Raw genomic sequence first — 23286 nt, 5'->3', positions numbered from 1 at the left:
CCGCATGGCAGGCTTCTATTGCGATCCCGAGTAAGGTCAGCCCGTTTTTTTTTTCGAGAACAAATAACACGTTTGCTTGATCCATGTCCTCCGCCTTAGATGGGCAGGGTAGAACCCCTGGCTAATCTTAAAGAATTTTAAACAACGCCAGCTCACATGGAACAGGTGGCTTTTACTTAATAATGTTTCCTAACGGATCAGAAGTTCATCTGTTTGTGTATATATGTTCCTTATGTTGCCATTCTTATGTACTGCTGATTACCGGCAATAAATAAAGAAATGAAAAGAAGAGTAGCTCAGTCGGGATTCCTCTTCCGTCTGTCGAAGAGAGCGGACGTGGTTATCATGTGCTCCGATGTGGCGGTGTTTGCGGCAATGAATAGCCGTGGTAACAGGAAAGTGGTGCCTGCTGAACATGAGGATTACGAGGTCATCTTGCCTACATTGCCTACAGGTCGCACAGTTTTGAATACCATATTTTTTACATGCCGATATTCGGGCCAGGCCTTATCGAGTTGAAAACTTCAGGGATACGTTGGACCGTCTGGCATTGCTCCCTGAGGTGCTAGCCTTGGGGGCGTACCAGATGAGTCACGTATGGGCCGTCACCTTCAAGAATTCGGAAGGCGTGAAGAAGGCTCTGACCATCGGTGAAATGAAGGTGAAGGGTCGCCGCTGTGTTGTAGTTGACCCGGCGAACAAAGCCCTGCGCCTGAAGTTGCACTGGCTGCTTTTCAATGTTCCCGATGAAGATGTACGTGCTGCACTAGCCATGTTCGGGACGGTAACAGATGTCGTGAAAGAAAAGTGGCGTGTGAATGGCATCCACGAGAAAAGTACGACGACGCGGACGGTGAGCATTAAGCTCCATGCAGGCGTCAAGGTTGACGACCTCCCACATCAGCTTCGTGTTGGTGGGGAACTGGCGTTGCTAATTGCGCCAGGAAGAGCACCAGTGTGCTTGCGGTGTCACACCACGGGACATATCCGACGCGACTGTCGCGTTCCTCGATGTACTCGGTGCCGTCGTTTTGGGCATGACGAGAGTTCGTGTGTGAAGACATACGCAAGTGTAACAGGGCCAGTTGGAAAAACTGACGCAGCAGAGCTCGTCATGGACGAAGCCGACGCGGAAGAAGCTGCAGGAACGTCGAGTCAAGTGACTCAAAAGGAGATGCGACCAGCAGACATGCCCTCGTATCCGCAAGAAAATGAACAGCAAGGAGACCATAGCCTTGTAGAAAAGCCCGACGTGAGGGAAGTGCCTGAAAAGACAAGTGCGGGCGCAGAATGCGGTGAACCTTCAAAGGATCCAGCGAGCCAGCACACGGAAAGCATGGACGTCACGGTACAATCCACCGGAGGCGCAGTCGGCAAAGGAGGACGCGAAGCCACAACGGACGAGGCGGACAGACAAGACGTCGTTGGATCTGTGGAACCACCGACGAAAATGGTGGTGACTTGACGCGCGTCATTGAAGCCCAAGCCCAACGTTCCACCAGACAGAAAAGCGGTGTTGAAACCGTCAACGTAGCCGCGAGCTTTGATGTTCTGCGGTTCCTTAGGGACTACGTCGACGCACATCAACTATCGAATAAGGACAATGATTGGAGCCTTTTGCCGCGCAACCCAAGCCGAAGCTCGAGGATTGCAGCCATCGGGAATAGGTTTGCTTCTCGGAAATAAGCAGCGAGTTTTCTGGTGTGCCTGCGCTCAAGAGGTATGCACCATGGCGTATATGTAATTTTAATATATGGCGAGAAATCTCAGTACAGCACTAAAAATTGCGACTATCAATGTTCGAGGCTTGAATGCTAGAAAGAAACAATACCAGCTCAGTCGCCTTTTCTTGGAGAATGACTTGGACGTAGTAGCTGTACAAGAGACGAAAATAGATAGCGTGGAACAAACTGACCGCATGGTGCTGCCTTTCCGAGCAAGGTACGATGTTTGCGTTTCTCACGCTTTCGGCCCGTCAGGCGGATGTGCCATTTCCATTAGAAACAATTTAGGAATAGTCGTTGAGACCGTGCTTGTGTGCCAAAGTGGTAGATTTGTTATAGTGGATTTTCTTATGTGCGAGTCTTGCTGGCGAATAATCTGCCTATATGCGCCGAACGCCGAAAATGAACGAGACATGTTTTTGAACGGCTCGAGCAGTACCTGATATGTGAAAGACAAATAATTACGCTTGGAGATTTTAATTGTGTTTGTTTAGTAGCTGATCGAGTGAAAAATGTCCCACTAAAGGATAAGAGTGCCTCACGATTGATTGCAATGGTGCAAGGTCATAATCTAGAAGATATAGGAAATATATTATCTAATGGGACGCAGCCAGTCTTTACACACTACCAGCGTGCTAGCCACGCGAGACTGCATAGGGTATACGTGCAATTGCATTTAGCAGCGGCGTGCCATAGTTATGCCGTTAAACATGTGTCATTCAGCGGCCATTGTTTGGTGTCAGTCACAATTGAGACGCATAAAGAGGCCTCGCGCTTTAATTGGGAAATGTGGCTATTTAATGACAAGCTGCTGCATAATGAATCATTTGTAGAGTGCGTAAAGGAAAAGTTCGAACAGCTATTGGCGAGACATGATGACGTGATAGAACGGTGGAAGCTTTTTAAAGAAGAAATAAAGATTTGTGCAATAGAAAAAGCGACTGTAATGAAATACGAAGAAAGAAAAAAGCAGAAAGAAATACAATGACAATTGGATTTTATCTACACGATGGAAGCCGATAGGCCTGGTACATTCACAAAGCAGATCAATGAACTTAAAAGCCAACTGGAGCTTATCGACGAAGATAAGTACAGAGGAGCGGTTATCCGAGCAAGAGCCGAAAAGCTATGGCTCGGCGAAACGCCCACAAAGCGAGCCTTTGCAGATGAAAAGGCTTGCGCTAGGCAAAACGTAAAACGGACAATAAGTCATATGAATGAAGTCACTGACGAACAAGCAAAAATAGAGTGTTTTTCGAGCACTATAGCGAATTATTTCGAAGTAGTTGCGATGTCCCGGAAGAGTTCGAACGAGAGTTCCTTGCCAACATGACAAAACTAGATTATGTTGACCGCAAATGTCTGGAAGAACCGATCAGCCAGAAAGAAGTTGGAGAGGCCATTGACGATTTAGCTCGAGGGAAGTCTCCTGGACCTGATGGATTGGGAGCTGCCTTCTGTAAGGCCTTCAAAAAAATGTGAGCCTAATTTTGCACCAGGTAATTGCTGAAGCATATAAACGAAGATATGCACCCCCGTCCTTTGGCCGGTCGCATATAGTGCTAATTCTCAAAACGGAAGACTCGGGAAAATTGCTGTCAGTAGGGTCTTACCGCCCAATAGCATTGACTAACGTTGATTATAAAATATTTACTAAAATCTTGGCAAAGAGGTTACAGCGAGTTATAACACGAATTGTAGGAGCACATCAAACTTGCGGGATCAGCGGTTCGTGCAACATGAATATTCTGGAATGTTGCGATGCGTGGGGCGAGCATGTAGCAAGGCTGAAGCTTGACCTACAAAAAGCGTTTGATCGTGCATCCCACAATATCCTTTTCGCAGTTATTGATTATGTAAAAGTTGGTTTGGTGCTTTTAGATGGAGTTAGGATGTGTTATGCTAAGTCTACCGCTAACCTTATATTAAATAAGGAGGTAGGTGAGAGCTTTCACGTACGCTCAAGTGTGCGCCAGGGGTGCCCTTTAAGTCCTTTATTATTTGCGTTACACCTTGAGCCATTCTACAGAAAATTATAACAACAGTATTATAGGTTTTCATTTGCAGTCAGCGGAAGTAAAACTGCTAACATATGCGGATGATATTGCTTTGTTCTGTAGCGATAAGGAAAGTGTCGCGACCGCGGTGACGGACGTTTTATCGTTTTGTAAAATGACGGGTGGCGTCATAAACTTTGATAAGTGTCTGGGAATATGGCATGGAACATGGAAAAACACCCCACCTATTTTTGTGAATGTGAAGTGGACCTTTGCGCCGACAAAGTATCTTGGGGTGCCGCTTGAGCACTACAAGGAGACTGCGGGATTCTGGGAAGATGAAACAAAGAAAGTGCAAGAAAAAATAGTTAAATGGGGTGGCCGTAGTCTTTCAATGTTTGCCCGCGGGATGGTCTGTAACCTATTCACCGTTGCAAAAGTGTGTTATATATTGCAAGCATTGTCTATGACTAGATTGCACGTGCAGCGTTTGCATAGGGTACTGGCAGTGTACGTATGGGGGTCAAAGTGCGAGCGAACCAGTCGAACAAATTTATTTCGATCCGTCAAAACAGGAGGGCTTGGACTGGCACATCTGTTCTTGAAACAGATAGTCTTTCGTTTTCCGTTTCTTAGAGAACAAAAAGACCCTTTCCCCATTATAGTGATGCAACTGAGACTAGGTAGGCTCTTCCTGAATTCATTATATCTAGTTGTGTAGTAAACAGTGGCCCTATGAGCGGATTTCTGAAAGAAGTGACATGGGCATTTCGGTTTCTGAAGGTACGCTTTTCGATGGAATACCTCAGTCACGTTCCTAAAAAACGTCTGTATAAACATTTAATTGTTGTACGTAGTACTGCCAGTACCGCTGTACCGATCGATGTTCAGTTTAGGTACTGAAAGAAATTTGCTGAAAAGGGTAAAACGTATGCCTGTCAGGCCATCGACAAAGTCTTTCTTTTTTCAACTACATTCCGATACACTACCAGTAAAACCGTGGCTTAAGGAAAGAGGTATTTTTATTCCCTGGTCTCTAGACTGTTTACTATGCCATAAGCAAGAAACAATTGAACACATAGTCATAGACTGCTGGGACGCCTTGTTTCACTGGGACATCCTGCAGCGAACTATAGAGAAAGACTTGCCGATAACACGCTATGGCATCCTTTTCTCCCAACGGAAAACGAAGGAGGAGTGCCTTACGACATGTTTATGTTATTAGGGTTGCACAGCCTGTGGCGCACGCGCATGGCCGTTAGGCATGCGAATGTACATGCTCGAAGTACTCGTGAGTATTTTATTGAAAGTGTCTGTTACATAAAAGATGTCTACGATACACAAAATGAAAAACGAGAATGGATTAGATTATTAAACGAGCTTGCTATACTTGGGCGTTTTTAAAGCCACGTGCACACCAAAGACTGGTGGCACTTTTACCATTTGTAAAGTGTGTATATTTTGTATGTACCATGAAAACGGTAATAAAGAAAAAAAAGAGCACCTCAGTCGGTAGAGCGTTAGGATTTTGAACTAACTGTCCAGGTTTCGAGCCCCTGCTCGAGCAAGACCGTAACTTTTTTCCTTTTCTATGCGTACGAATGTTTTGAATCCTTCTGAGCTGGTGCGAGTAGCTCTTTCTCGTGGACTATTTAACCTAATGGTCCTACATGATGGCTTAGCTTCTTTTTCTTTTCCTCTAGTGCGTTTTTTTTTTTTGCAGGCGAAAGTTTGGGCAGCGTCTCTTGCAGGCCCGAGTAGCGCAGTTGGTAGAGCATTAGGCTTTTAACCTAACGGTCCAGGGTTCGAGCCCCTGCTCGGGTGAGACCGTAGCTTTTTTTCCTTTTCTATGCGTACGAAAGTTTTGAATCCTTCTCAGCTGGTGCGAGTAGCTCTTTCTCGTGGACTATTAAGCTTTTAACCTAAAGTTCCTACATGATGGCTTAACTTCTTTTTCTTTTCCACTAGTGCGTTCTTTTCTTTTTTTTTTTTTGCAGGCGAAAGTTTGGGCAGTGCCTCTTGCAGGGCCGAGTAGCTCAGTTGGTAGAGCGTTAGGCTTCTTTAACCTAATGGTCCAGGGTTCGAGCCCCTGCTCGGGTGAGACCACCGTGACTTTTTTTTCCTTTTCTGTGCGTACGAAAGTTTTGAATCGTTCTGAGCTGGTGCGGGTAGCTCTTTCTCGTGGTGTATTATGCTTTTAACGTAACAGTTCTGGTTGATGGCTTATACTTCTTTTTTTTCCAATAGTGCGTTTTCCATGCAGGCGAAAGTTTGTGCAGTGTTCCTTGCAGGCCCGAGTGGCTCAGTCGGTACAGCGGTATGCTTTTAACCTATCGGTCCAGGCTTCGTGCCCCTTCTCTGGCGAGACTAATTCTTTACAGCGAAGCTGAATACCGCTACCATCCAAGGAAATTTTGGTGTCGTTGACATGGTAAGCAAAAAAGACTCCCCACACTTGGGCCGATCCGGAAGATAGTGAAATACCGGACCGACCCGCAGCGGAGGTGAAGCAGGCGTTAAGCACTTCCCATCCGTGGTCCGATCAAGGAAACAGTGCAATGCCGGGCCGAACCGTGAACGGAGGTGACGCAGGCAATAAACACTCCCCATACGTGGGCTGGTCACGACGTTAGTGCAATACCGGCCCGACCCGCGGAGGAGGTGGAGCAGGCATTAAGGACTCCCCATACGTGTTCCAATCCCGAAGATAGTGCAATACCGGGCCGACTCCCGTCGGAGGTGCAGTTCGCCATCAAGGGGCCCACATACACAGCTTCACTGGTCATACATTTTCATAGAGTGGAAGGGAACTGCGCTTTTTTTCTTTTTTTTTTGCATTGATTTCGCTTTTAGAAACAGATTATGCTATAAATGGGCGATGTCATTCGCTGTTGTCTCATAGATTTAAATATGGTTTTAAATAAACTATATATCTCATTCATCCGTAAGAGTAGGTGTAAGCGGGGAAATGCTCGCTAGCTCGCTCGCTCACTCACACACACACACACACACACACACACACACACACACACACACACACACACACACACACACACACACACACACACACTCACACACACGCACGCACACACACGCCCGCACACGCGCGCGCGCACTTGCACAATCACGCGCACACGCTCACACAAACGCAAACACACTGAGATACGACAAATGCTCGCCCGCATTTGCATTTACACGCGGCCACACATGTATACACGCACAAAAATGTACCCACGCACGTACGCAGAACTGCACGTAGACACAAACACGCGTATGCTCGCACATGCATACCCGCACTCCTGCGCACGCATATTCAAATACTGAGACACAAACACGCGCGCACACGCAAATGCAAGTACACGGGCGCGCACGTTCAAGGTGTGCCACACCCGTAAACACTCCCTCTCCTACCCTGTTGCATCACAAAACCTGCGCGTGCAAACATACTGAATGACACTCGCTCTGCAATTACGCTCAGAACTAAAATTATGGGGTTTTACGTGCCAAAACCACTTTCTTATGAGGCACGCCGTAGTGGAGGACTCCGGAAATTTCGACCACCTGGGATTCTTTAACGTGCGCCTAAATCTAAGCATACGGGTATTTACGCATTTCGCCCCCACCGAAATGCGGCCACTGTGGCCGGGATTCGATCCCACGACCTCGTGCTCAGCAGCTAACACCATAGCCACTGAGCAACCACGGCGGGTCTCGTTGCGAACTACAGCTGTAATAAATTGCTTTAGGGTTTAAATTTCGTGCTTCTTCACATCAAGGTGCCCTCTGCGGAGAGGGTGCAAAACTATTTGCTCCTGTCGTGTCACATGACCGCCAATCCCCAACCAAAACACTGCTTTAACGCACCACCAATGTTCCGACTAAATGCCATAAATGCATACGTTGTTACAAAAGACTACCCTCCGCGCAGACAGTTGAAACATCTTGATACTCGGCTATTATGTAGAAATAAAAGTGTTTAAAATTTTACCCATTTAGTTACGCATGTGTATTGCCTTGAAGTTCCACAATCCCCAGAATTCCTGAGTATGTCCATGCTACAAGCCTCGATATTATTTTTTAACGTAACACAAAGACATGCGCATGCTTGTTGTTATGTTGTCCAAGGAATAAAATCTCATAATAAAAGCGAAGACTTAACAAATAAACAACCCATTGCTACGTTTTAGGAAGTAAAAATAGAAAATATGATATTTGCAGAGCCCTCCTGAAAAAACCAAAAATGAAACCAAACCTTGAGTTTTGTGTTTAGGGCATCTGGTGGGAGACTGTCGAACTCAGTCCTACGTGGCGTTAAAAAAGAAGGCATCACTGCCAGCATGGCGCGGAACTATACGTGCGAGCGTATAAACGACTCGGCCCCGGTTGCCATCATTTCTGCAAGTGATACGGTCAGGTTTTTATAGATACCACGTGAACTTGCACGACTGTGTTTCAAAAATCGATTTTAGGAACAGTGTTACGCCATGTGTAAAGAGTCGAGATAGGCATCAATCGAACGCTGAGTCTCCGGGCTATGTACGCTACATCATTTTTTACAATACACGCCGTAGTTTTATCGAAGATACCCTTTTTTTCTAAAAAAATGAGTAGAAATTTTCGTCATTTCCACAGGCTTCCATTGCTGAACCTTTGACTGCTCTGGGAACAAAATTTTTGCTTGCCAAAGAGGGATCACTGCATGTGGCTCGTGTGAATTGTCTTCCAGAACATGTCTGCTACCTGCCTTTTTCAATAATCGACCTGCAGCTTTTGTTATTCGCGAAAAACCTGCTCGTTGCATTGAAAACACGCTAGTTTCGTGCCGGCGCCACTTGGGGCGCTAGTTGGTATGCTGGTACGTAAGAGAAATTGTAGAACTCTTTCTACATTACCAAAGCCGGAGATAAATGCGTTAACACTGCGTCGCTCAGCCGAACAAAACATGAGATAAGTTTTTTACATAAGCACCTATACTTGTAGGTCTTACGCATGCGTTTCAACCTTTTGGTTATTGTTTTTTTTTTGACATGTTATAAAAACTGTGTGATCTTTCAATAAATTTTCCAGTTGGCAGTACAGCGCTCGTCCTGTTGTGTGTGTTTTCGATTGTTGTCTCCATCTTCTTCTCGCTGCTTCAAGTGTTACTCAAGATGAACCAACTGGCCCAAATCAAGTTGTATCTACTGAGACAAAGTATAGGACGCGTAGCACTGGCCTGCTGCCCTGTGTCCAACAAAAGCCGTTTGCAACAATAGCTGTACTTTGCGGTCGACGAGGCAACGGAAGTTTCCTAGTGGCGGCTGTAGAGATTTCTAGAATACTGCTAGCTCTCTACCTACCGCCAACGCTACAACACTTTGACAATGTGCCAACTAGCACGCAGACGTACAGCTGGCAGCTTAGAACGTCAGTCAGAATTCCGCATGTCGCCACTTCGCCAGATAGAGGAGAGCTTGGAAAGCTTAGTAAGACTCGGCGACTGCCGTGACCGATGGTGAAAGCTGAGCCCAAGTAAATGTTTAAATCAGAGCTCGAGAGAGAGAAGGCTATTGATACATACTATACTTGATAGACTATGACATGTAGATTAAGCTTCAGAACAGACACGTGACCAGGGAACGAGCGTTCGGAGGGAAAGGTGTTTAAGGCAGCGCGAGAGCGTCCCCGAAGCTAGACTCTAGTCATTGCCCACTCTCAGTTTGCCCCCCGCAATCAAGGTCTCAGCCGGCCACCAGAGCCTAGCAGTCCGAAACACTGACCCAGCCTTTCCGTTCCCTCACATATGTCATGGGCAATTGTATAAGCCAACTAGTTCATTCTTAATGCTTTTCGAATGTTTGTGCTTAGATGTCCCCCCGCCCTGTTTGTACCTAAACCAGTTGTAAATGGCGCAATGTTACCTATATGGAGCGTATTCTGTGTACGGCTTTCGCAACTGTCCTACATATTTCGATGAATAACAAAAAGAGGTTGCAGCATGTGTAAATATGATTGTAAGTTGTGATTGTCCGCATGTCACAGCAATAAATTTTCTTCTAAGCGTAATGAGCGGTGCACGGCTGCACAGTCTAGCATAATGGGAGCAATTTCTGAGGAGGCACTGGAACGAAAGCGAAATTGGGAGACGGGCTGTGGAGACGAGAAAGTTTTCTCAGAGGACAAAGCCACCCCGTACACGTGCAGTATTGGCAGTGAACTGCGCTTGGGAGGCTGTCGGGACGCGAGTTCCCACAGACGCCTTCGCTGGCAGCGTTCGCGCCTAGAAGGATACGACTCCGGCGTGGGATTCGGCGCGCATATGTCATCCTCGTGCCTTTCCACCGGCAATGTGCGGAGCGGGCTCCGATGTCTGGCATTGCACGGGCAGACCAGCGCAATGAAGGTGGCAGGCGCAAGAGACATTTCCCACGCGGTGTCATGTGCGCATTGCGCGGAAAACAGGGTCGTGTTTGTTTGTCTCGATGGGAAAAGGGGCGCAAGCACAGCGCCTTTAACCGCAGCGCGTGAACCTTCGCCTGCGTGAAGTAAGGGAATACTGCGTCGATCCTCGATAATGCAGTTCCCTGGCGCCGGTGAGCATCAACGTTCGGTCAGGCTTTGTTCCAGACACTCGTCTGTCATATAACCGTCTGTCTGCGCGCTATAGCTTGAGAGTGGTATGCCTGGCCTTCTGGTCTTCAAAGGAGTGACGTAAACCATAATCAGCAACAACAGTGTCGACAATGACAATCAAAAACCACTACTACTATTACTACAACAATTACAATTACAACGCCGACGACGTAAATCGTCATGCTGGAAGTAGGCGCGAACGACAATAAGCAAGAGTGGGCCACTCCTTGCGCTTGGTTGCTTGAAGTTGTGATGCGAGGTAGTGGCGTAAAGGGGAGGTTGTATGTGGTCGAAAGTCGAAACGAAAAGTCAAGCAATTTTGGGTGGGTCACACCACTGTTGCCTACACTGGTGAATGCGGGACGGCAAATGCGCCGTCTAATTTGTTTTCTAGTATTCTAGTTTCAACCCGCGGCGTGAATGTATATCGCCAGTGCGTATATATTACAGTATATATGTATACAGTACGCGTAATTGATAAAATAAAATAAAAGATGTTTTTCATAATTTTTAATGATCAGCAGGTTAGTGCAAACAGTGTTTCACAATTAGCGTTTTTGTGAGAGTGTTTTCTATATACCCAATCAAAGAGTCATTTTTCATTCGAATATATGGAAGCGATTGAGGTTCGCGACGAATGGAAAGGCGAATTGGTATGGTTACTGTAGTGACTGCTTTTTCTGCAAGACTTTGCGTGCTTCATCGCAACGCAGCAGCCAGACGGTGGCATTGGGCTACCTATGGAATTTCGACACCCATCACCGACAGCGCAACCTTAAAAAAAATCAGACAAAATCAACGTGGTGATTTCACAGAGGGTGCTTGGATAAAAATGTGAGAATTCTTTATTAGTATTTAATTGTGTGGCTTTACGTACCAAAACCACGATATGATTACGAGGCACGACGTACCGAGGAAACTCTGAATTCATTTTGACCAGCTGGGATTCTATAGCGGGCACCTAAATCTAAGCGCACGGGCATTGTTGCATTTCGAACTCGAACACCATAATCAACGACCAAGCAATCAGCCATCTACTCCTCCGTTTGTGCTTTAAATACAGCAAGCTCTCTGTTTGGCCCACGGTATTTACTGCGCAGGACATCATCGCGTTCAACGACCTGCGCATGAACGACCTGCCGTTTCCCATCATATCGGACGAAAACCGAGAGCTGGCCGTGCAGCTGGGAATGCTGGACCCCATCGACAAGGACAACGAGGGCATACCGCTCACCTGCCGGGCGGTGCGTATACACATACCTGCCTTAAACGAGTGAGCGCACACTTAAAAATGGCCTCACTGCGCTTCAAATAAGCTCGTATTTATGCCCGCGTCGATAAGCATGCAGTCGGCAGACAAATATTTTAGTTGCTGCGTGTTTTTCGGTCGAATAAGCAAACGAAAGTATGACGTCCACCGTTGCATAGTGCTACTTCTGTAGGCCAATGACGCGACAAATCCACAGACTTGAAAGACCGATCGTCGCAGCACTCTGTCTTCTTGTTTGCTCTACTCGTTTGTCACGTCTTTGCGCCAGAAGTAGCAATACATGTCCGACCTTCTTACCTAACAATATGCTCTAGCAGGCAGAAAATCGACGGAGGGCTTAACTTATAAAGGGCGACCCCCCCCCCCCCCCCCCCATGCCGACTGCTTTACTGTAATGTTTATGCCATACTCTGCAATACTATACGCTCCTGATGACCTGCAACACGTTTTGTGTGACTACTGCCGCTATGCATCAGAGAGAGAGTCTTCGAAGGCGCCACTGCACCTTCAACTGGTCTCGAGCTTGGAACTGAAGGCACATTCTGGGCCCCTGGCAAAGCACCACCCGTGCGTTACGCACCATGCTCTAAAGCGCTGCTGACGTTCACGCAGGCCACGACGCTTAAAGAAACTTTGTGTATATATATACATATATATATATATATATATATATATATATATATATATATATATATATATATATATATATATATATATATAGAGAGAGAGAGAGAGAGAGAGAGAGAGAGAGAGTCACGTGGTAGTGACGGTGAAGAAAGCAAAACGGGCAATAGCGAAACTAGCGTTTTATTGGGCGAACTTGTGCCCACAAAGCAAGTTACACTCAAAGGACAACAATAGCGGCGAACACGATCGGCGGTCGCTGAAATCTGATCAGTGGGTCAAGCCAACGCCACCTATAGATAGCACAAGGCCTGCTTACTCCGATCCATGACGTCACGCTACCTGGCCTAAAATTTCCATTGACAAGGCTGGCGTGATGAAAGCGGCAACGTCAAAATCACTGTTGCCTACTCGGGAGCATCCCCATGAGATTCTAGGCCAGTCGAGCCAGGTAACGTGACGTCATGGATCGGAGTGAAAAGGCCTTGTGCTATCTAGGTGGTGTTGGTCAAGCGCGTCGGCTTTTAAAAAACAATCGTCGAATGCTCCAGAGTAATCGCTGGGACCCACGTGTCTTCCACAAAGTTATACGCTATTCGCGTCGCGCATACATGCAATCAGATTACACAAGGTTCGGTGACAGACAGCGGATTGAACCATCGATAACATTCCAGATGCTTCTTATACAGGGAGGCGCGTCCCGCGCTGTGGCGCTGTGCGATAACATTTGTTAAGCGGTGAAACGTGGTCGCCCGTAAAAAATAAACAAGCACACGTGCCAATATATATATTGTGTGTGCTTGTTTATTTTTTACGGGCGACCACGTTTCACCGCTTAACAAATGTTGTGTGTGCTTGTTTATTTTTTACGGGCGACCACGTTTCACCGCTTAACAAATGTTATCGCACAGCGCCACAGCGCGGGACGCGCCTCCCTGTATAAGAAGCATCTGGAATGTTATCGATGGTTCAATCCGCTGTCTGTCACCGAACCTTGTGTAATCTGATTGCATATATATATATATATATATATATATATATATATATAGTGTGTGTGTGTGTGTGTGTGAGACTGTATGTGCTGTTAAGTGTTCACCACTGTATATATCCTAATCATCATCCAGCACCTAGAGTAGCATGTCAGGCGAAACGGTAGGCTAACATCCCCGGCCTCTCATTAAAGTTTGCTTCTCTGTCTCTCTACGCTGAGTAGCGAGCTGACCATGATTCGAGCTCACGTCTGCTGGTGACGCGTATTCTTTTCTTTTTTGTCTTCTTTCGTTTATGTTACAAATAATGCAGTTCATTTTCTTAGTCATCAAACGTTGTTTTCCAAGATCAGTATGTTCACTCCCCACTCCTAAGTTTATGGCGCTCGACGTGTTTTTCAACAGCTTTCCGCCTGTTTGTTCGTAAACACCGTGATGAAAATTAGTGGTTTTGAGATGGCCTGATTCATTCACCGATTGCTTATGCCAGATATTTCAGGGAAGATTTTAAGCGTTCCTTGAAAAGAGCACAGCTGTCATTAAGGTACGAGTCTCTGAGGACAAATCATTCACCGCGACGGACAACAAGATATATGTCGTTGTTACAAATATATAAAATAAATAATGAAAATCCACTAATTAACGTCCTAATCAAAATCATTAGAGGATCTGTTGTATTTGTTATATGCCATATGACTACGACCGCTTAGCAGCAATGTCTTAAATGTGAGCCTAAATACATCATGGCACCAGCTAAAATATTAAACAACAAATTTTAAATGGGCAAAAAATGCGGTTAAAAGAGAAAAGATAACTGAGAAGTGCAATAAGTTCCCCTGCGAATTTTGAGGACGCATTCCTCGACGCTGGTGCTATGCACACGATTTCACGCAAATCTGATTTGTAGCACCCTGTCCGTCTGCAGTTTTATAGCGAAACATACCCCCGCACCGCCTACCCCACAAATAAAACTAAATAATTAATGATTAAGCAGATAAATGCTAACTTTGAGTTACTATACCATCAATTGATAGCTATCATGGACACGCATGCGTCCGCCGCTCTCAGTGATACGTTGCCAGAAAAAAAATGCTTCTTGATCTTGTTATTTGTGTTCGAAATCAGTTTTATTGTGATGTCTCAACCACCCGTTATGTTTCCTGGATATATTCCAGAATTTACACGAGAGCCTGACAGTGTATTGAGTCCATTGGCTACAGATGTTGCGGTGTTTTCTTAAAGCACGCTCAGCTGCTTCACTGCACGGCATTTTCTTCGAGGTTCCGTGCAATTTTCTTAAAGAATAAAGAAATTATAGTATTTAACATCCAGAAACTACACAGTGTGCTATGAGGCACGCTGTAGTGAACGGCTCAGGATTAATTTTGTCCACCTGCGGTTGCTTGAACGCACACACAAAGCATGGTACACAAGAGTTTATGCATTCCACCTCCTTCGGCCGGGAACCGAATCAGCGACGTCGGGCTCATTATTATTGTTGTTATTCGAAGCGAAAACACACGCATCTAATGGACAGAAATGGAAATAGGGAAGGAACAGGCTGGCAACTGACACCGAGAAGTGAAATATAAAAAAAGAAATAGAAAGAGAGAAATAAAAAAAGGAAATAGAATAGAAGACTAGAAAAGAGACTGAGAAACAAAAAGTGAAAGACAGGAAGCAATTGAGGGAATTTAAGAGGAGAGAAACAGCAAGTTGCCAGGCCACAAAGGCTAAAGTGAAGCAACGACAAGTAATAATTCGCGCAATTTGGAACAGAACATGCATATGCATGAAGGTACAGAAAAGCCGTACTGATAATAAGATAATCTGAAAAAAATCAAAAACAAAATTAGCAAAAAGGTTTCGTTCCTCGCAAAGTGCCCCCAAATGGGAAGCCAAGCTAATTTCTTGTAGAAAAATCAACCAGTCGCGATGGAAGAGGTGGAGAAGGGGGGGGGGGGGGCATTCGTGGATTCATATTCAGCCAGCCTGGCCGCGTCGAGAAGCACAATCATTCAGATACAGGCGATGATCGAGGCTCGTACACTGCAGGCCAACTTGTAGCGACTTGTAGCCAACTTAGTAGCGACGTGCGCTGCGCAAGGAAAGTAGGACGCTCTTATATCAGGTGCTCAAGGAATCACAAGAAGCACACGATGAACGTTCCACACGTCCTTGGCGGTACAAACGTTCACACACCAGGACAGAGCCAAACCTTGAGTGATTGAGCTCTAGCTTCGCAAGGCAACCCTCGACCACGAACACGGGGAGGAAACGATCCACTTGCGACGCGCTGATCTGGGTGCTGCTTGAGGAGGTATCAGCGAATCAACAAGCGAGTGTCGTCAAGTCTACACAGAATTTCCGGCATCCCCTTTTGCTGAGAGAACAATTAGAAGCGAGCCGATCAATGTCTTCATTCCCGCAATACACACGTGCGAAGTTGTCCACTGGCCAACCCCATGAGACGTAATTCTGCTGGCGCACTCAGTGACGCTACGTTTGACTGGACGACCAGCATCAAATCTCTGCAGTCTGCTAAAGGCAGTGCGGGAGTCCACAGGAATGACTACCTACGATGTGCTGAACTCCTCTTGCGCATACTTCAGGGAAGCATGAATCGCTGCCAGCTCCCCAGTTGTTGATGATGCTGTATGCGGTATGCAAAACACCCGTCGTATGCCAGTCGGAGGGCAGAAGAAAGCTGGAGAAGCGCCTTCACTGTCGTTGTGTAGAGATCTGTCGGTAAATAGTACTTTAAGACAACCTCCAAATCTTTCGAATGGGTGTGACTGGGCTAATTGGAATAGCACCGGAACAGGCAACTCAGGCTTTTTGTGTATTTCAGAAATACAAATATCAACTGCGAATAGAAATTTGCTGAATTCTCCCGGAAGTGTAACTGAAGTAGCACCTTCAGCACTGCCAGCAATAATAATAATAATGATCAGAATAATAACATTATTAGTTATAATATTAATAGTAATCATATAATATAACATAATAGAATAATTAAAATAAATTATTGTTTGCTTCACGCTGAGTCGTACACGATGCAGGAGGCCAGCAGAAAAAGTTGTCAGAACAAAATCTGTAGGCCCCGGCATCGGCACTAGGTTTGGTTTTAACTAATGCCGCCATTTTCCCCATTAGAGTGGATGTAAGCTGCAAGCTACCCACCGTGGTCGCTTAGTGGTTTCGGTGTTCCGCTGCTAAGTACGACGACGCGGGATCAAATCCCGGCCACGGCGGCCGCATTTCGATGGGGGTGAAATGCACAAAAAAAACATCCTTGTATTTAGGCGCACGTTAAAGAAGCCCAGGTGGTCAAATTTATTCTGAAGTCCTCCCCACTACGGAGTGCCTCATAATCAGGCTGTGGTCTTGGCACGTAAAACCCGGTATTTTTTTTCTTTTTGGACGCTGCAAGCAGACCAGATAGCTATACATCACACCGAGCGTCTGTCCCGCGCATCTTATGGCCCAGTCCTTAAACGGTTGATTCAACTCCGCAGCGCAACACGATAGCCACGCACTGAGCCGCCGCGCTGCATCACATTGTTGTTATAGAAATGCAAACAGTTCGCAGACGCAGTAGCGTACACTTTTTCGAGGAATACTGACACTTCAGCAACCAAAAATATTAATCCACTGTATTTTGAGGACGTTTGGCCGCTTGGATGCCGTCGATGCAGGTTGCTGTTCTTCGAGTTTTGCCCACTCGTTGTAAATCACTGCGTGGGACCAGGCTCGCTGCGGAGTCATTGAGGCGAGAGTAATAGACTAACAGATTATTAAAAATATATGTTATAAATTATCCGTTGTTTCTCTTTACACCATTTATGACGTTTAGTGTTTGTTTTTTCACTTTTGACCCGAAAGGTATTCATTGTTGGACCTGACAAGAAGTTGAAACTCTCGATGCTGTACCCAGCCACCAGTGGAAGAAATTTTCCGTAAGTATATACGCCCGTGTTCCGCACCAAAACTTCTCTATTTCTACACAGAAGTTCGTATTAGATTATTGCACGCAGATTCGTGCAACTGAGTAAACATACGCATCAGGCGCCGAGATCGTTCAAGCTCGCGGAATTACTTATTTGGAAATTTATTAAAAATAAGTATTACCGATTTACATTCCCAAATACAGATAGACAAATACGGATGTGCATGGTTTTGTTTCTCCATTTTCCGTCATTTCTTCACAACTTTAGCGTTAAAAACTGGTTCTCTGTCTCTCTCTCTTTCTTTCAGTGTCTTTTTGCTAACGACATTAATTTAGCAGATTACGAAACTCATCAAAAATATGAACATCGTCGAATTGACTTGAAACGAGAAGCACCGCTTTTCTTTTCTAAAATATTGCTCTGAACTCGAATTATGCCAATAGTGATTGTAAGGCAGCAACTCAGGTAACCGCTTTCATTGCTCTACATTAAGTGGCCTAAGAGCTCTCCTGAATGAAAGACGTTTATGAGATCTGCTGGATTACACATTGGTGCACAATGGAACATTTAGAACGCGGCTCTTGAATAGCAAGGAACACAGGCCATTACGGTGCTTTGCTACATGAAATTTGAATAACACGTGAATACAAATCCAGGAAGAAATCGTTTTTTAAATAAGCAAAAGTTTTTTTTGTCTATATCTTTTAAATCCGCTCACATTCCATATTGTGACTTGGCTGAAAGAGCAATTTATCACTACATGTTTTTAAGTATCCTGAAGATTAATCTTCTGCAATGCGTTTTTGTTTGCGCAAGGCTGTCATGTTCACTTCACCTTTCATGTAAGACCAAAGTCAACATCGACAGTTTTGGCGTGGGCTTACTAAAATATAATAAAAATAAATAAACAAAAATACCACAAGCACACTGTAAGGCTACGAGCAAACTGTAAGGGCTCTTCTTAATATCTGAAAAAGACTCTTAAAAGCTCAAATACGCAATTTCTTCGAAAGAAAAACGCATAAATGCAGTAAACGATACACAACAGGGAAACTTGAATCTAGTACCGTTCGTATTCAACATGAAAGTATTCTGAAACTGTTTTTCGTCCTAGAAAAAGAGAAAAGGTTGACACTGTATACTGCCCGTGGGTTATGTGCTGCATATCGCGGAGGATCAATTTCATCGAGACATTTGCGAAATGCAATTTGAGTTTTGTTATTTCCGAAAAATATATTTAAAAATAGGTTCTGCCGTGGAAACAGTGCTTGTTTGTAGCTCACAGTCTCTATATGGGCACTGGGTGTTAATGCCCTTAAATCACGGACATTTTGTTGTAGACAAAACTGAAAGCTGGGTAAGAATTCATTTCTCAAGGGAAGGCACGTGCGGACCGCGAAGGATGCCTGGGAGCACAACGAGGAAGCTTGTGGGTGTCACACCTGCAAATAATAAAACGTTTATTTTTAGGCGCAGCGTGGTCGTTGACCCACCTAGCTTTTTCATTTTATCTCTGTCTTGTATGAAAACGGAACACTCTACTCTTTAAAATGGAAATTTATGTCTTATATTTTTACAAAGTAAAGTTCCGTCCCTTTCAGTATCGACAAAATCGAAATGCAAAGAATGGTTCGCATTATGCTTTTTTTTTTCCAGTAGGCGAAAAAAAAAGTGGCAGTGATGTCCAAGTTCTTGCCTCACTTTTGTCCTACCTTTATTGTGAACACGCGTTGTAATTTTTCGCACAATACCTTAGCACTTCTATTTATAACAGAACCATATATTTATGTTCATAATTTAAAAAGGATGCTGTGGCTTGCACAAAAGTCAAACACTTTTGCACAGTTGCGTGCTTTTTGTTTGTTTGTCTTTCAATCGGCATTTTTAAAACATCGGTTTCATAGGTTTTGCGGCTTTTCCTAAGTAATTGGGGTAACATCTTTGATCGAGAAGCGAGAGGGACTATGAAAACAGGAAGGTGGGCCATTAACAGGAATAACATGTGGTTGACTACTCCACGGAGAAAGGTGGGACGTGGAAGCGAGGAATATTTCCTGAATGCATTCGCGCACAATGAAACTGTCATGCGGTGAAAGGTGGTCACGCGGGCCTTGACCACGGAAAAAAATAAAGGGTTGTGGCTCCTTCACAGCTTTATACACCGATGAATGGCTAGATGTGTGTTCGAGTACTTTGTAGGCAAGTCACCTTGACATGGGCTGATTCGGGGAGAAAACAGAAGAAAGAATAGGGCCAGTAAAAGTGCATGATTACGAATGACATTTCTTTCACAGAGAACTCTTTCGAGCTGTGGCATCCCTCAAGCTCACCGAAGAGAAGAAGGTGGCCACTCCCGCCAATTGGATGGTGAGGAATAATGAGAAATTTGAAGAGTGTGTTGTTTGGCGGATGTTTCAAAATCGTTTGCAAAGTTTAAAATCGCGCTAATGCAAATTTTAGTTCACGATGTTTGAAAGTACTTCGTTACAGTAATATGCTGCTAAAAAAAGGCAATTATAAATTCTTTGTCTCTGGCTAGTAGGATAACGTAAGCTCAGCATGACCAATTGAACATGAACAATTTGAACAAAGTCGCAAATAGTCGCGACAGTCAAAGCTCCCAGACGAAAAGCGAAGTGCTTTTGCTGCCATTTCATTTTCACGGAGTGGAATGGTTGTCATTTTTTTGCGTTGCGAGTCTGGCGTCGTTGCTCGTTCGGAGTTGCCCGGGCTCGCGATTGTCGTTTTCGCTCAGCATCGCGGGAACGTTCTTCGTCGGTGGTCGTTTCGCGCCAGAGCCGTTTACGTTCTCGTTGCTGTTCCCTCCGTCACTCTTCGTGCGCGCGTTTTTCTTCGGGTGTACGAACTATACGTGTCCGCCCCATTGATAATGCAGCTGTTTTTAGCGCCGATACCTATGCTGCTTATATACTGCGATAACCTGGACGTCACACCATTGTTCAAGGGAGCGTTCTGATCTGTTCCGCATTTTTTACATCTGCGCTGCCACACTGCACCCGTACGGGTTTGTTAGAAATCGCTAAGTCCGTTTCTGTTGCCGGACGCCGAAAAAACTACGGAAGGTTAGCCATATGCAGCTTTCGCTGTAAAAGTCAGGATGCCAGAAAAACCACACCAAACCGTACGTGAAATGTGCGACGGGCGTTATATACGATATACGGGATACCAGTGATATGTGCGAAGTCCCACGTGGGCCAAACAGGGAGATGTGTCAATGACCGCACGGGAGCATGAATTGTCTATAATGAACAAAGGTAATGCGCACTCTACGCGTTGAATGGTTTGCTTGGCAGGCAGCTGCCAGCCAAGCAAACCAACGCAAACTGCGTGAGATTAAAATAATTGGCAGAAGCGGGTGATACGTTAGCAAGAGAACTTTTCAAGACACATCACATAAAACAGAGAGGCACGAGTTGCGTTAGTGATACATCTGTTTTTCTGTTTGACAACGAGATGCAAATGTTAAAGCCATCCCTGTAATCGCTCTATACGACACTGATGTACGCATGCGCAAGTTGATTCTCCCCGATCTGCTGTAAGAATAAAAACAGTTAAAGTTCAGCGTTCGACCTATCTTGTCCTACATTTATTCCTAAGTCTTCATTGTCCTGTTAGCGTAACAATGAATTCATTTGCCTTGATGTCGATGCATAGTCAACATACAGTGCGGAAACCACGAGGACAACCACAGACCACAACGTGTTTCCGTGTCGCTTCCGTGTACGTGTTGTTTCTGTGTTTCCGTATACTTGTTGTTTCGGCACTTTGTGTTCATGGCGAACATTCCAAGTGAAGCCGAAAACACTCTCTCGCGTTTCGACTTTCGCACATACCACCTATTATCATTTTTTTGTTGAACAGACTTTCAAAGAAGACAGTTGTTTCTGATAACACTGTACCACCTTTTAGGTGGATTGCAGGAAAGGACATAAAGTGTTCGCATACAAACGACATCGTTGAGTTAATTAATTATCAGGGCTCCACCGAATAACTTTTTAATCATTTGCTTTAGTGTACATCTTGAAACTGCAGAAATGAAGTTTTGTAATAGTAAGGTAATGTCCATTTAGCCGGTATTCTGAGACTAGCGAAATAGTTCTCAAGATATGCTATGATAGACGGAAAATGAGTGTGTTGCCCATTTTAAATGCCACCAGACGACGCAGCATTCCAGGAATAAAAGCGAAGGCAGAGAACCGCCATGTGATGCTAAACCTATATGTATTTAGAAAAACAATAGACCTTTGTGAGAACGAACTAGATAAATTTACTCACACTCCACATATATGGAAGAGTTGCTGCTACCATGTGCCGTTGCAACCTCATCAAGGAAGTTCTTTTTGCAGTATCGTAACAGAGAGGTTGAAAACAATAACTTACTTTAAAAGGCGTTATGTCACTAGGATTATGTTCGGTCCGAGGAGCATAAGCCTTGTATCACCGCGCGACATCGTGTTCCGAACTTTCGTTCTATACTAGCAAGCGCGAAAACACGAAACGTGTGAACAAAGCAAAATCTATTTCACGTGCAGAATGCGTCCTGTAAACGCACTACAGCGAATCTGTCAATTTTAGGTTGCATACGCAGACCATGAAGGAGTATTGTGCTGTAAAATTTCAGTTCTGGCTTTATCTCAGCCAGACAGCTACGTTTCAGCGTCTAGCTTGCCAGCTTTTTTGCGCACGTTGTTCACTTCCTACATGATAAAATTTCCAGTCATGTGTGTTCCTCCAACTGTATATAAAGCTTCGTTGAAACTGCTGCATTTCTTTAACACACCGACCGTATTACAACGTAAGATTTTGCAATGAAGAATTTTCTTAAAGCGTCCAATCAACGAAGAGCACTTTCAAGGAGGGTTCACGAGTAGTAATTTACTCGTTTACGTCGAACAGGTGGCAGGTTCATTTAGGACATTGCTAGTCTGCACGCTTAAATATCTTCGTATGTGCACTTATTCTTGGTTCACTTAATAAGTGTAAGCTATTCGACAAAATTGCAACTTTATTTCCCGTAGCACTCCCGACTCTCCAACATTTTGTACAAGTTGGAATATTTAACGAATTCGTGTTCATTGTAGTGACAAGAGAGAGAGAGAAATAATTTCCCAATTTACACAGTGTCAGCGTATTATCGCACGAAGCAATTTGAATTCTGTAAAACTATGGCAAAATGCTGTAATTTTGTAATCATAAGCGCACTCTCCTCTTTTTTCGGTGACGAACTCCTCAGCCGGGTGAGGCGTGCATGGTGATTCCAAGCGTGAAGGACGAAGAGATCCCGCTGCTGTTCCCCAAGGGCGTCACGTCCTACAATGTGCCATCGGGCAGAAAGTACATCCGCGTCACACCCCAGCCTGACCCTTGATGCGGCCGTGGACCGGCTGCACTTCGGCTGCACCGCTAACTCCGTGTCCCTGCATTACTTGCGAGATTTCGGTGCACTCACGCACGCGTAGGAAACTTCACGCACACCACCTGCTATACGTCGGGTGCAAGCTACATGCACGTGCTTGCTTGAAAAGTATCGCGTCACCTATACGCAAGTTGGAAGAAAATTACGCCCCCGCGGCTCGCGAGAGGCAATGTCGCATGGAATATAGCACGAGAGATAAAAGAAATGATTCGCGGGTGCTTAGTCTCTGCCACGTAAACAGGCAGCCGAGAAATAGGGACGCATTGTACCAGCTTGTTTTGCCAAACTAAGTCCCCTCAATAAATCACAAACGCCAGATGTGTCCTGAAATTCACTGCAAAGCTACTGCATAAGGAACTGCTCTAGCATAGCATTGCTTTGATCTTCTCGCTACACTGAGAAGCAATCGATAGTACGTTACTTGGTCAGCTGCCGAAAGTACACGGAATTTGTTGATATGAGATGAGAAGCGCTCGCGCCCAATATATATATATATATATATATATATATATATATATATATATATATATATATATATATATATATATATATATATATATATATATATATTAGTGCTGCAGTACTGGTTGCATTTCTTCTTCGTTACAAAATAAACAAATGTATAGTAAATATCTACTCTGTCTTAACTCCTCTCACGTCAAGTGGACCTTTATCAAGTGGAC

At 44.9% G+C, this 23286-nt stretch overlaps 1 protein-coding gene and 2 non-coding genes across 3 annotated transcripts in view; all 3 read left to right on the top strand.

Annotated features, from left to right (window-relative positions):
• Positions 1-22849, top strand: part of LOC142576106 (peroxiredoxin-6-like) — a 184721-nt gene extending 161872 nt beyond the window's left edge. Inside the window, exons 3-6 of the mRNA XM_075686059.1 lie at positions 11434-11577; positions 17102-17175; positions 19461-19533; positions 22421-22849. Coding sequence (XP_075542174.1) covers positions 11434-11577; positions 17102-17175; positions 19461-19533; positions 22421-22555 — 426 coding nt within the window. The 3' untranslated portion in view covers positions 22556-22849. The remainder of the gene's footprint in view (positions 1-11433; positions 11578-17101; positions 17176-19460; positions 19534-22420) is intronic.
• TRNAK-UUU (transfer RNA lysine (anticodon UUU)) lies at positions 5473-5545 on the top strand. The gene has a single exon. It is a non-coding gene; the product is annotated as a tRNA-Lys (tRNA).
• Positions 5747-5827, top strand: TRNAR-UCU (transfer RNA arginine (anticodon UCU)). The gene has a single exon. It is a non-coding gene; the product is annotated as a tRNA-Arg (tRNA).
• Positions 22850-23286: the final 437 nt, after the last annotated feature.

This window comes from Dermacentor variabilis, chromosome 1 (genome assembly GCF_050947875.1).
Source record: "Dermacentor variabilis isolate Ectoservices chromosome 1, ASM5094787v1, whole genome shotgun sequence".
Lineage (NCBI taxonomy): Eukaryota > Metazoa > Arthropoda > Arachnida > Ixodida > Ixodidae > Dermacentor > Dermacentor variabilis.
The sequence above is the reverse complement of the archived record's forward strand: the minus strand, read 5'-3'. Positions and strand labels throughout refer to the sequence as shown.